This window comes from Nuphar pumila, chromosome 1 (genome assembly GCF_984573655.1).
Source record: "Nuphar pumila chromosome 1, dmNupPumi1.hap1.1, whole genome shotgun sequence".
NCBI lineage: Eukaryota > Viridiplantae > Streptophyta > Magnoliopsida > Nymphaeales > Nymphaeaceae > Nuphar > Nuphar pumila.
Genome location: NC_143249.1, coordinates 37,693,155 through 37,708,727, shown reverse-complemented (window position 1 = coordinate 37,708,727; position 15,573 = coordinate 37,693,155). Strand labels below are relative to the sequence as shown.

The 15,573-nt window shown below is 34.3% G+C and overlaps 1 protein-coding gene across 3 annotated transcripts in view; it reads left to right on the top strand.

The window, feature by feature from the left end:
* Positions 1-15,573, top strand: part of LOC149848723 (protein transport protein SEC23 D-like) — a 63,836-nt gene that overhangs the window by 34,846 nt on the left and 13,417 nt on the right. For all 3 annotated transcript variants that reach the window (XM_089997135.1, XM_089997132.1, XM_089997141.1), the window contains exons 12-13: positions 14,570-14,844; positions 15,359-15,573. In XM_089997135.1, coding sequence (XP_089853261.1) covers positions 14,570-14,844; positions 15,359-15,573 — 490 coding nt within the window. The remainder of the gene's footprint in view (positions 1-14,569; positions 14,845-15,358) is intronic.

Genomic DNA, 15,573 nt, shown 5'->3' with positions numbered 1-15,573 from the left:
TTAAAACATTTAAGGTTCCAAGACACCATATATCCATCACATTTATATATAAATAAGAGCATCCATAAGATCAATGGCCAAAAGAAAACGAGTGACACACTCATAATTAGAGATCATATAACAAATCATTCTAGAGTCCCAAGGTACCCATAACTCACCTCAACAACCATCTTTAATATGGTAATTGGACAATCTAAAATGACATAACACAAGGTGTCCTTAACTCACCTCAACAATTATCTTTAATATAACAATAAGGCCATACAAAAAAAGATTGATGCATCATATAACTTATGATGGATAAAAACAAATGTCATAAAAAGGCAATGAACACATAGGGAAATCATTTTCCAAATATGTGATTTTACAAAGAGGGCCGATTCAAAGGTCCAACATAATTAATCACAATAATATGCCTTATAATAATTTTGCATAAATACGAAATTATGTTCAATCATGATCATTATCAAAAGACTCAATAAACACAACATGAAATATTTAAGCAATGTCATGTTGTGAGGATGAATTTGGAATAATCCAAGAATCAAATCAAGCCTCTATAAATTGCAATTATATGCATACCAAGATGTAGAATGACAATAATCTTAAATGAGCAAATTTAGGACAACATGTAACAAGAAATTGCGGAACCACTTATAATGATAAAAGGAACAATCTCACAAGTCCACTAAGGACAAAACAAGCCCTAAGGAAGGCAATATATATCATCTCTTTATTGAAAAAAGAGTACCATGTGAAAATGTCTATGAATAGACAATACGCATACAAGCATGAATACTTTATAAAAGAAGTGTACGAAGACACTCTCACAACACTTGAACAAAATACGCAAAAAGCATAATAATAACAAACATGCAATAATGCATGTATAAAAAGGAGCAAATGCTTGAGACTCTCAAGCTTTCACAAAGATGGTAATATTAAAAAAATAAAAAACCAATATTAAAAAGAAGCTTATAACAATCATGAAATCTTCTCAAAGAGTATATACTCATAAGAAGATTCACAAGGATAAAAAGGCCTCTCAAGGAGAGATCCAACAAACAAAATTCTCAAATGAGGATACATACGAAAGGAAGAGGGAAAACTTTATTAAAGTGGAAAAAATCCCCAAAGAGAATACTAGGATGGCATTATGACATAAATTCATAATATTATATGACTTAATAGATTATAACCAATGGCATGAATATGTTTTAAAATAAACACAACATGAAATATTTAAAACATATGTAATAAGTATGCAACATTAATGAAGACCATAAATCTTATAATAAAACATATTCTTGAAATTGAATTGAGGAATGAAAAGAGGATAACCATATTTTATGAGATCATTTTTAAAACTTAATTCAACCGATAAAAATGCCTTCTTAATCAAACATTGCTTGTATGATAAAGAACTCATTAGGTAGGAAAATAAAACATCATTTTTCAAAGACACATGTTATTATGAAAAAACCTCATATAGGACATTTTAGAGGGTAAACACATAACTTTAATATGAAATAATTATGATGAGAGTATGTGAGCAATGCTACATCTCTCACAAACATTTTACTTCTAACATAACTTTCTTTAAAAAACTTATTTTTCAAGAAAAAACATACGAAAGAGAATAATATAAAAAGTTCAATGGAATTGTTAAGAATTCAAACTCATAATGACATGAAGAACACAAATGCAAAAGCATATCTAATTCTTTATAATGCTCAATACTTAAAGAAGTATAATGCATACCAAACATTTTTAAGAAGCAAAAGAGAGAAACACATATGAAAAAACATATAATTCTTCATAATGCATAATACTTAAAGAAATATAATGGATATCAAATAATTTTAAGAAGTAAAAGAGAGAAACGAGAACTTCACCATTCTTCTTTAAAATTTCTTGAATAGCACGCTTCCCAATGCAACAAAGATCAACTCGATCCCAACCTTGCTCTGATACCATGTAAGGAAACGACTTTGAATATATTAGGTTCAATAATGAACCAATATACATGCACATGAAGTGCGAATATACCCACTAAGGGGGAAAACACAAGCACATAATGTGCTAACACATAAACCCACAAAGGGGCAAAAATGCCTATAAGGCATAAGTTGATATTATTGAAAAGAGGAAGGGTGAAACACCCATTACATGGAGCAAAGGCTCCTCCAAAGGAGTGAATAAATTACAAGGGGGAGACCCCTATTTATAACAAGAGAGGAGCCACATAGGGGGCTCCCAAAGGAGTCGTTGGGAGCCCCCAACGGTCACATTTGTGACCGTTGGGGGTTCCCCAACGACTCTTTGGGGAGCCTCCCTAGGTGGCGCAAACCACAAGAATGAATAAAATAAAAAAATAAAAATAAAAATTAAATTACAAACATATTCCAAATGAAATATGCGTAAAAAGGGAAAATGACTAAACTACCCTTATGCCTAATAATAGAGAAATATATATTTTACATATATAATTAGGAAGATACATATGCATATATACCATATATGTATATGTATCATCCTTTATATATATAAAATATATATAAGATTACAAAGATTGAATGATACATTTTAACATAGGTATATATGGATGCTCCACCAGGAATGAAGACTCTCAAAGGGAAAGTGCTTCGTCTTCGAAAAACAATTTATGGTTTAAAACAAGCCCCTAAGGCTTGGTATGATAGATTTAACTCCGTAATGTTAGAAAATGATTTTTCTTCCTGTTTCACTGACACTGCCTTATTTGTTAGAAAAACAAATGCATGGATTATCATTCTGCTCTTATATGTGGATGATATGCTTATAACTGGAAGTGATTCTAAAGGGGTTAAAAACATAAAATAAATTTTGAAGGATAGATTTGAAATGTCTGATTTAGGATTTCTAACTTATTTTTTGGGTATTGAAGTAGCTTACTCTCATAGAGGGTATTTTTTATTTCAAACTAAGCTTGCCTATGAGATTATTGACCGGTGAGGTATTATAGATGATAAGGTTTGTGAAACTCCTGCTATAGTAGGAGCCAAAATGAAGATTGATGATAGTATTCCTCTCTCCGATCTCACCCCTTACAGACAGCTTGTGGGATCTTTGATGTATCTGAGTATTACTATACCAGATATCTCTCATGTAGTTCATACTGCAAGTCAGTTCTAACATGCACCAACATCAGTTCACATGAGTGCCATCTTGCGGATTGTGAGATACATAAAAGGCACACTAAACAAGGAAGTATTCTTATCCTCTTCTTCTGAATTAAAATTAATTGCTTATACTGACTCCGACTGGGAGGTGACTCAAATAACCGTCACTCCACCACTGGTTTTTGTGTGTTTTTAGGAGACTCGCTGATTTGATGGAGATGTAAGAAGCAAAAAAAAGTGTCTCTATCCTCAACATAAGCTGAATATCGTGTCATGACGACTACTACCATGGAAATTGTATGGATTCATCAGCTATTAGAAGACATGAAGATCTCAATAGAAGGGCCCACCAAGCTATGCTGTGATAACAAGAGTGCAATATACATTGCCAAAAATCATACTTTTCATGAGCGGACTAAACACATTGAGATGGACTGTCACTATGTTTGGGAAGCGTATCTGAAAGGAGTTATAGATTTTCCATATGTAACTTCAGAATATCGGTTGACAGATTTCTTCACCAAAACTTTGTGTGCTCCGCGGTTCAATTTCCTCCTTGGCAAACTTTCGGTCATCTTGCCTTAAGTTTGAGGGGGGATGTTAAATTGTAATTTATAAGACAATGTATTTTCTATATATATTTTTTATATATAAAAAAAGATACATATACATATATATATATTTCATATATGTATATGTATTCATCTACTTGTATATATAAAATATATATTTCTTTATTGTATTGGCTGTAGGGGTATTTTAGTCATTTCTACATTTTACGCATATTCATGTTTTTGAATATGATTGTAATTCCTCCTTTTTATTTTTTTATTTTTGTATTTTTTTCATTTCTTATTTTTGTTTTTTTTATATAATGTTTTTGTACACAGTCAGTGGCTGACTGTGTACAATGCCATTGACTGTGTACACAATTTTAAAAATATAGATGTTGGGCTGATTCCCAACGTCTCTAATAAGAGCTGTTGGGAATAGCCCAACGTCTCTTAAGTTTGCTTATAAATAAGGGCTATGTGAGCCCATTGTATCTATGTATTAGAGTAAGGAGTTGTCTCCTTAAGCTTATAAACACTGTGCATTTATTGCACTTTCTTTGGTGTAAAGCTTATAAACACTGTGCATTTATTGCACTTATTTTGTGGTGTAAAGCTTATAAACATTGTGCATTTATTTTGTGTATTGAGTATTTGAAGTATCAAGTTATTTTAAAACTTGATTGTTTGCAAGGATTCTTCACAGTTGCTTCATCAATAAAGCATTTCTTATTTATTTATAATTTTAGATAATTTTTATAGTTTGTTTTAAGTTTTAATAAATTTTTTTTTAGGCTTACGCTTTGCGCCTCGAGGCTTACGCCTCGCCTCAGATTTTGGTGGAGCGCCTCGCTACACCTCAACGCTTTTCACAACACTGGTTAGTTCTATCATAGAGAAAGTATGTACTTGACCTACTGCAGGAAACAAGGATGTTAGGTGTCAAGCCAGCCAACATACCAATGGATCCTAAACTGCATATGTATGATGAAAAAGCAGAACCAATTGACAGTAGAAGTTTTAGATCCTTGGTTGGTAAACTTTTATATGTTACTGTAACAAGGTCAGATATCTCCTTAGCCGTGAACAAGATAAGCCAATCATAGACAAACCAACCCGAGTGCATTGGCGGACAGCTATGATGATTCTCAGGTATTGAAATTCTTTTCTGGAAATGAATTGCTATATAAACAATGCTCCAACCTTGATATAATTGCATAGTCAGATGCAGACTATGCAGGGGCCATCGATGATAGAAAGTCCACCATAGGGTTCTGCGTGTTTGTAGGAGGAAACTTAATTACTTGGAGAAGTAAAAAACAAACTGTGGTAGCTCGTTCGAGTGCTGAATCAGAATATAGAGTTATGGCTCAAACAACTGCTGAAATGATGCGGGTTAGGTCCATACTAAAAGATCTGCAGGTGATGATTCCATCCCCAATGTTGATGATGTGTGATAATAGAGCAGCCACCTATATAGCTAACAATCCAGTTTTTCATGAGAGAACGAAACACATTGAAGTTGATTGCCACTATATACGTGACTTAGTGCAGGCGGGGCATATTTCTACTAGTCATGTGACTTCTGAAGACCAAGTTGCAGACGTCTTCACCAAGCCTATCGCAAGTGCATGCTTTTCAAGATGTTGCAGCAAACTAAGCATGATGGATATATATATGCTTCAGCTTGAGGGGGAGTGTTAAAAGCAATATTCATAAATCTGGGGTGGTCATATGTAATTTAGCACAATTACGTATGCCTACTTGTAAATTTACATTTTACTAATCACCTATTTAAATAGCTGATTAGGGTTAGTGAAAGGATCTCTCCTCTCTCTTGTCTCTCTAAAATAGAACCAATGGCTGATAGTTTCAACAATAATAAAACAAGATTCCAGAAAAATGAAATCTTGAAAAGTAGCGAGAACAGAAACTTTTCCCTCCCCTTATTTTAGATTAGGAATATTGGAACAAGAGTTTGGATTAGGATATTCGAAAACAACAACCTCTATTTTGATGTCAAATACACCTTTTTTTTAATTGACGTCAAATATAAATCCGCAATATTGGATGAATAAAACAAGGAATAATCTGCTGTCAGTAAAGAAAGACTGACAGTAAAGAAAAAGAGGAGAAAGAAGACAAATTAGAAGAGAAAGGAAAAGAAAAGAGGATTTTGACCAGAAGAAAACAATATTTGATCTAAAGGGGCATACCTTTTGGAACAAAACCGAAGTCCTGCTTTGATACCATGCTTTGATACCACGAAAGAAATCACCACAGTTAGAGAGAGAGAGAGAGAGAGAGAGAGAGAGAGAGATGCTAAAAAACGGCAGCTACTAAAGAGATGGCTAGCCCTAATGCTTTATTATGTAACATATATTACAAAGGGTTTAAAATACAACCAAATAACAGAAATGCCATTACATTATAGAAAACACTCTAAGAATAATAAGATGCACGGATCTAGATCCAATCCAGATCCGATGACGTCAAAACACATTTTACCAACTTTCAGTGTTGCCAAACCTGTAAGTTGCTTGCTGTTTGTATTGAGTCACATTAAACAGTTTAAAGCTTATGATTGTACTCTGTAGCTTGTTTGCTTGAAGCATATGCTTTGGTGGTTGTAGGTTTCAATTATTTAGTTGAAGAAAAAAATTTCATCCCTTGATATAATGGGCTTTCTCATATTAGTTACAATTTTTGTATAAGAGTAAATGTTGTATGCACAATCTTCTTCTACCAATTATGCTTGACTGATGAGATGCAACATATGCACAAGATGTAGTTGAAGATGACATTTGGATGCACAATTCCTCTAAAGCAGATGCTTTGGCTATGGAGTGCAAATCTATAATGAAGTAAAATATCAGTCATCCTTTCTTTTAATGAACTTTGTCATGCTAGCTGCACTGCTTGTATCATAACCGTTTGGAAAAGTTTCCTTGTTTTATCATTACCATATGTCATAGCTGCCTTAAAATGATGATGCATTAGGTCCATGTGCAGATTGATATTTTTAAATGTGTACCTTTAAGTGTATTCTATCATTTATATCTAATGTGTGTTATTTGACGAACAAATAACAACAATAACTGTCTTGGACCTCATAGTTGATTAATTAGAGTAGATTCAAACAGCACTGGAAAAGAATGCAATTTTGCAGTACAGAGAATGTTGTGAAGATGGGAAATTCACAAAACATAGGAAAATGAGACGTTAATTCTTTTTTATTTTCCTTTCCTCAGAAGAATGCTTTTTTATTAACTCAGAAGCATCATAACTGAAGAATAACTAATTTATCAAAGGTTGCAAAAAATTCTAATCCAAGAGGGTTATTTTCAGCTATATTAAACATATATGATTACACATCCCAATGATGGACTCTATAAATCTAATGATAGTGGTTCTATCAGTGTGCTTCACTTTGAATTGTCATCCCATATTGGGCACTGCAGTCTCTCCAGCAAGTCAAGGTCATACTACTTTTGCCTTGATGCACCCACTATTTCTCACTATGATAAAGTCCAGAATCTGGTTGAGAAGTGAATAATTAAGGTTTAAAGGAATATGGTGTTAAAATATATATATATATATATATTCTTCTTTATGTATTTATATCAAAATACCTAATAGCGATATTTTGGTAATTTTGCTGTATATTTTATTTTTCTTAGGTTTTTCTTTTCTTATTTTTTTATATTTTTTTTCTTTTCTTTTTGGATTTTCAATGTATTGGGACCATTGGGAGCCCCACCCTTATAGTCGTTGGGGCTCCCCAACGACTATAATGGGAGCCCCAATGGCCCCCTCTCAAGTGCTCCTTTTCTTCTATAAATTGAGGGGCTCTCCCTCATGTAAAGTAGCTTTTGTTCTCTCTTTTTCACTCATCAATAATAATTTTCTTTGCCTTTTGGCATTTGCCCCTTAGTGGGTTTGTGTATTGTGCACATTATGTGCTTGTTCCTCTTGGCTCTTTGTTAAACTCTTTTAAGAGTTCTCTTATAATTTGTATTTTCGCATTCTTCATTACATGGTATCAAAGCCAATTGGGTTATTTGTAATCTTGGATTTTTTTTAAAATTTCTTGTAAGTTCTTTCTCATCTCTACCTTTTTTCGTCATCATGGAGCATGACACAAGAGTAGAGCTCTCCTTCAAGCTCAACGGATCAAATTATTTAATGTGGGCATCGACGATGGAGAATCACCTTCGTGAAAAGAAACTATGGGGCTTCGTGATGGGTACCACTCTTGAACCGACATTGAAGCTCACCAAGATCGAAGGTGGTGTTGAAAAGGCTCTTGATGGTGATGATCACATTAAAGCAATCAATGAGCATCAAACTAAGGTAGAAGATTGGGAAAGTAACCAAGTCTTTTGGCGTGGTTCATGAACAATGTTGACATAAAGATTTGTGCCAACATTGCTAAATTTAGAAGAGCCAATGAATCTTGGTTCTTTCTTAAAGGTATGTATACCCAAAAAGATCTAGATCGATAATTTTTTTCTCAAGAAAAGATTAGATCTACTAAACAAGGAGATACGAGTATCCGAGATTATTTTAGTGCTTTGTCTCCCCTTTGGGATAAACTTGTTCTTCTTGAGCCCAAGTGGGTGGATCCAGAAGATATTGAATTAAGAAGAGAATAAATTGAAAAGGAACATTTCTTTCAATTTCTTCACGGTCTTAGACCGAAATTTGAGCAAGTAAGGGCATCCCTTCTTTATAGAAGCAAGACCTTACCTATTGAAGATGCTTTTGCCGAAGTATGCCAAGAGGAAACACGTCTTGGTATGACTCATAAAAATGATGAGATCTTGGCCGTTACTAGGTCGGGATCCAATGTTAATCCCTATATGCCTCCCCACTTTGCCAAAAATAATGGCTTTAAAAATGGTGTTATTTGTTACTATTGTAATGAATCGGGTCATATCAAATTGGTTTGTCCCAGAGTTACCAGTCGAGGAAGCGGGAGCGGAAAGCGATACGGGAAGCGGGAGCAGGAAGTGAGACACTTTAAAAAATTTAGGAAGCGGGGAAGCGTGGGACCACTTAGAAGAAAATTCCGAACCGTCTCGGAAGCGACCTAGGAAGCGAACCAGAAGCGAGGGGGAAGCGAAAAAAATGGAAAAAATGGGGAAGCGTGGGGGAAGCGCGCTTCCTATAAATGGGAAGCGTGTTTCCCATAAAAGGGAAACACACTTCCCATAAAAGGGAAGTGCGCTTCCCAAAAAAGTGGGACACTTCCCCTCACGCTTCGGAAGCGCGACGTTTCACGCTTCTGAAGCGCGCTTCCCCGTTTGCCTAGGCGCTTCCGGTAACTCTGGTTTGTCCTAAGTTTAAAGGAAAAGTGGCCGTGATTGAAAATGTCCAAAATAAAGAAGTGGACAACAATGGAGGAGACATTAACGACACTTTAAATCAAATCTCGGGGGAACTTCAACATCTTCTGAAGTGTTCCTCTACTTCGGGTGCCGCCATCGCAACCTCCTCCAAGTATATGGATTTTGGACTCCAGTGCTTCTTTTCACATGACACCACATAAAAATGTCCTTTCTAATGTCTATTCCACCCCCATAACATCTTATGTTTCAACGGCCGATAAGACTTCTTTGAAAATTGAAAACATTGGAACACTTGATTTAAAACATTCTCAAGAATTTTTTGTTCCAAAAGTAAGGGTGGTTCCAAAAATCAACTTAAACTTATTTTCGGTCTCTCAAATTACCGATCAGGGTTGCAAAGTATCTTTCTCACCTAAAGATTGCATCGTGCAGAATCTCAAGTCAGAGAAGCTCATTGGGCAAGGCCATAGGAGGGGCGATCTATATTTTATAGATTTTTTGACTCTACCATCCAAGTCATTTTGTAATTTTGTAAATGTCAAAAGTATGAAGTTTGGCACAAGAGACTTGGCCATCCAAATTTTTCAAAGATGTCTCTTTTCTCTTTTTTTGGAAAATTCTTGTAATGAGAAAGTTATGACTTGTAAAGATTGCATCTTTGGTAAATTAAAAGTCACTCCATTTTCACAATGAAGTTTTGTCTCTATACGGCCTTTTGAATTTGTTCATTCCGATGTTTGGGGTCCTTCTCCTATCATGTCTAAGGGCGATTTCTCATATTATGTAATTTTTGTGGATGATTTCACTAGATATACATGGATCTTCTTTCTAAATAAAAAATCCGATGTGTTTTTCGTCTTTAAAGATTTTCATGCAATGATTAAGAATCAATTTCTAAGTAATTTATCTATTCTAAGATCGGATATATATGTCAAATGAATTTTAAACTTATTTACGACAAAATAAAATTTGTCATCAAAGATCTTGTCCTAACACACCGCAACAAAATGGTCTTGCGGAAAGAAAACATAGGCATATTATATAAACAACTAGAACCCTTTTAATTTCTAAAAATATTCCAAAGTCTTTTTGGGCCGAAGCTGCTTTAACTTCAACATATCTTATTAATAGCACTCCTTCGTCATCTTTAAAAAAATGTTTCTCCTTTTGAAAAACTTTATAATATATCTTTGGATTTCAAAAGGCTAAGAATTTTTGTTGTAAATGTTATGTTCTTACTCACAAAAATAATAAGCTTTCTCCAAAGGCTATTGAATGCGTTTTCTTAGGGTACGGTGAAAAATAAAAAGGATATCAATGCTTTGACTTATCAAATAATAAACTTTATATTTCAAAAGATGTTACTTTTCTTGAAGAAGAAAACAATTTTACAAATACGAACCAAAAGAAAACATTGATTATTCTTTCTTATTTGATTTACTAACTCAACAAGATGAATTAAATTCTATTGAGAATCTTGAACTTTTCAATGATGTTGAAAATAAAAATGAACAAACTTTTAATAATGAAAGAAATGACTCATGAAAATATAGATGCACATGTAACAAATAATACTCAAGTTTATACTAGAAGTGAAAATACTCATCCATGTGCTTTTGAAAATTTTTCTCAAAATATATCTTTAGAAGAATCACCTCAAAGGTCAAATCGTATCTCTAAAGCACCAAATAGATTTGTGTTTTGAGTCTTTTTCACCACATTTTAAAACTTGTTTATTAGCCATCCACTCATTTTATGAACCATCTCATTACAATGATGATAGACAATATGAAACGAAGCCATGGAACATGAACTTAATGCACTTAAGAAAGTACAAACTTGAAAAATTGTTAATCCTCCTCAAGGAAAGAAACCCATATAATGTAGATGGGTCTTTAAGGTAAAAACGAAAAGTGATGGTTCCTTAGAAAGATATAAGGCTAGATTGGTAGTCAAAGGATATACACAAGAGTTTGGGGTAGATTATGATGAGACGTTTGCCCCAGTAGCTCGAATGACAAGTGTTCGAGCTCTTATTGCTATTGTTTCTATTAAAAAATGACATTTATTAACTTGATGTTAAAAATGTCTTTTTAAATGGAGGTCTTATTGAAGAGGTCTATATGGATCCTCCTCCTGGTATGAATTTAAATGAAAAAGTTTTGAAACTAAAGAAAACATTATATGGTCTTAAACAAACTCCCAAGCCTTGGTATGACAAATTTAGTAATATATTGATTAACTTAGGTTTTGTCTCATGTTATACTGACACTGCTATCTTTGTTAAGAAAACAAGTGATTTTATTGTGATTCTTCTTCTTTATGTTGATGATATGAACATCACAAGAAGTGACAAAGAGAGAGTAAATGGCATTAAGTCTATGTTAAAAAAAACTTTTGATGTCTGACTTGGGTTTTCTGAGATATTTTTTAGGTATTGAGGTAGTTTATTAACAGAGTGGTTATATTGTATCTCAAATGAAGCTGACAACAGACATTTGTGCTAAGTCGGAGATTTCAGATGATAAGAAAGTAGAAACTCCTAAAATTATAAATGCCAAATTAAGACTTGAAGATGGTGTTCTACTTGATGATCCTGCTCTTTATCGACAATTAATTGGATCTCTTACTTATTTATCCATCACCCGACCGGATATCGCTCATGCTGTCCATATGGTAAGCCAGTTTCAGCATGCTCTTACGACAGTTCATATGGCAGCTGTCATGAGAATTATGCGATATATCAAGAATACTATCTCAAAAGGGCTTTTCTTATCATCTTCTTCTTCTTTTAATTTAACTGCTTATACTTATGCCGAGGACATGGCATTGGATAGAAATGATTGGAGGAGAAGGATTCATGTGGAGGACCCAAAATGATTTTCTTTTTTGGTTCATATCGCCGACCCCAATTGTTTTGGGATGAAGGCATAGTTGTTGTTGTTGTATACTTATGCCGATTGGGGAGGTAATCCCAATGATCAAATCTCAACTATTGATTTTTGTATTTTCTTAAGGGATTCGCTTATTTCTTGAAGGTACAAGAAGCATAAAAAAATATCTTTGTCTTCAACAGAAGCTGAATATCGTGCCATGACGACTACAACCATGGAGATTGTATGAATTAGAAGTCTTTTTTGTGATAAGGGTCATCATCTCAACTCCTTCCAAGATGTGTTGGGACAACAAGAGTGCGATCTACATTGCATGCAATCATACTTTCTATGAGCGCACCAAGCATATTGAAATTAACTGTCACTATATTTAAGATGAATACCTTAGGAGAACTATTATATTACCTTTTGTTACATCAGAATATCAGAATATCAACTGGCTGACTTCTTCACCAAGGCGCTTTCGACTTCTCGCTTCTTGTTTCTCCTTAGCAAACTTTCAGTTTACTCTCCGTAAAGTTTGAGGAGGGGTGTTAATATATATATATATATATTTGAGATGAATACCTTAGGAGAACTATTACGTTACCTTTTGTTACATCAGAATATCAAAATATCAACTGGCTGACTTCTTCACGAAGGCGCTTTCGACTTCTCGCTTCTTGTTTCTCTTTAGCAAACTTTCGGTTTACTCTCCGTAAAGTTTGAGGAGGGGTGTTAATATATATATATATATATATATTTGAGATGAATACCTTAGGAGAACTATTACATTACCTTTTGTTACATCAGAATATCAACTGGCTGACTTCTTCACCAAGGCGCTTTCGACTTCTCGCTTCTTGTTTCTCCTTAGCAAACTTTCGGTTTACTCTCCGTAAAGTTTGATGAGGGGTGTTAATATATATATATATATATATATATATATATATATATATATATATATATATATATATATATATCAAAATACCCAATAGGGGTATTTTGGTAATTTTGCTGTACATTTTATTTTTCTTAGGTTTTCCCTTTTGTTTTTTGTATTATTTTTTCTCCTTTTTTTTTGAATGTATTGGGACCATTGGGGAGCCCACCCTTATAGTCGTCGGGGTCCCCAACAGTCATTAATATGACTGATAGGGCTCCCCAACGACTATAATGGGAGCCCCAATGTCCCCCTCTCAAGTGCTCCTTTTCTTCTATAAATTGAGGGCCTCTCCCTCGTGTAAAGTAGCTTTTGTTCTCTCTCTTTTTCACTCATTAATAATATTTTTCTTTGCCTTTTGGCATTTGCCCCTTAGTGGGTTTGTGTATTGTGCACATTATGTGCTTGTGCTACTTGGCTCTTTGTTAAACTCTTTTAAGAGTTCTCTTATAATTTGTATTTCTGCATTCTTCATTACATACTGAACATTGAATAACAAAATTTTAGGTCATTTTTTAACTGGTTGAATGAGTTAAGATGTCCAAGGCCCTGTTTGGATCTATTTTTACTTATTGCTTACATGTATAAATTTATGCACATTTTATAAAGGAGATTCTTGCCTTTTAATTAAGTGAATGTTTGGATCACCAACTGTTTAAATTATAATGAAGAAGAAAAAAAGATTAGTGGGTAGTGGTGATGATAGTGACAGTAGATGGTGGTGGTGGTTGATGATGGTGGTGGCGGTAGTGGTGGTGGTGATGGTGATGATAGTGGTGGTAATGATGATGGTGATGGTGGTTATGCTAATGACAATGGTGGTGGTAGTGATGATGGTGGTGGTGGTAATGATGGTGGTGGTTGTGGCGGTAATGGCAATGGTGATGGCGGCGGTGGTAATATGGTAGGGAAGTGGTGGTAGTGATGGTGGTGGTGGTGATGGTGATGTTGGAGAGGTAGTGGTGGTGATGGGATGATGGAGGTGTAATGGAAGAAAATAAATAATTGTTAAGAAAACCCTATTTTTGAAAAAAAAGGTGACATTTATAAAATCTCTTTAAAAAAACAAAAGTAAAATATCCAAACGCCAAAACTTGCTATTTAAAATAAGCACCAATGGCAAGAAGCAACTTATAAAGTGATCCAAACAGGGGGCAAGTATGTGCAGTTTTCCTTCAAAAGAAAATGTGAAAAAAGACTAAAAATGAATTAATAGTTACTCAAGAAAAATGGATTAGGACTTGTCAGGAAAATTACATTCATTAAGCAAGCAATTGAAAGCACATGGGTGGCAGCACTTGGGAGTGTAATAGTGTTGTTCTAACAGGTTGAATGAGCAAATTTGTTCAAGAAGCAGTTATTTTTACGATTGAAAGAAATGTCAAGATAAAAATGGCAGGGGTCCAGGAATTGCATCTGTTCAATGAATGTCAATTTGGATCTACTGTTTAGAACAAGGAAATGCTATCTTTGAGCGAATGCAAATCTTAAAACTATTGGTACTTCATATTTGAAAGTCCTGGAACTGCAGTCTGTTTTCTGTAATTTTGCACTTCTTGAAGAATTTCTCGGAGAATCATGCTAGTACTCATGATGTTCTTGTGGGAAATAAGTTTATTAGTTATTACCCTAAAGATATATCAAACTTCTGTTAACTGTCTGTTGAGTTGGTCTGCTGCAATTGCTGCAGGTTATTCAAGCTTCTTTGGAGCAAGGGGTGAGGGAAGGCAGGATACTGCTTCGTGATTGGCTAGTTATTCTCTTGTCTCAGTATAACGATGCTTTTAAAGTTGAACATTATGAAAATATAAATTCAACTTCTCGTATAGATGTGGCATTTTCACAATGTCCACAATTGCAATCATTACCTCGTCTCATATTTGCATTACTTCGAAATCCACTTCTTCGCTTTCATGAAGAAGGTGTACATCCTGACTATCGGATATACCTCCAGTGTCTGTTCAGGTACTGATATTATCCTCTCATTCTGATCTTGACTTACTAAAAGGTGCTGTTTGTTTCTCATGGCTACTCATGCTATGGTTTCTTGTACAGGTCTATCATTTGTAAATTATTGTTGATAACTGACCAACTAAAAATTGCTGTTTGTTTCTCATGGCTAATATGCTATGGTTTGGTGTATATCTCTATCATTTGTAAATTCTTGTTGATAAATGTAATATATCAAGTTGAAGTAGGTAATATAAAGTTATAAATTAATTATGTGTGATTATGCATGTTACATTAGCACCGAGTCATTTTTGTGATCTATTTATATAAGGAGATTGATGATGCATCCAATAATATCTGTTTCTTAGAAATTATGGGATTTTCAATATTTGCTCTTGTTATCGAATTCCTTAGCCATTTTTCAGTCTTCAACTCTTCATTGCTTCTGTAATGGACCAATCTTAAAAAACTATGGAGCTCTCCTTTTCATGTCGTGATTAATGTTTCATTATTACACTTTTAAATGCAGTGCACTGGATCCAAGTTCACTCCAACGTGCTGTGTATCCTGTATTGACATCATATGCTACTCCAGACAAACAAGCTTACCCACGCCATTCATTAAGTCGTGCTGCTTTGATAACCAGTGGGAGTCCAATATTTTTTCTGGATGCTTTTACAAATCTCATCGTTTATTATTCTTCTACAGTTGATCCAATGCTACCATTTCCCCCTCCACAAGACT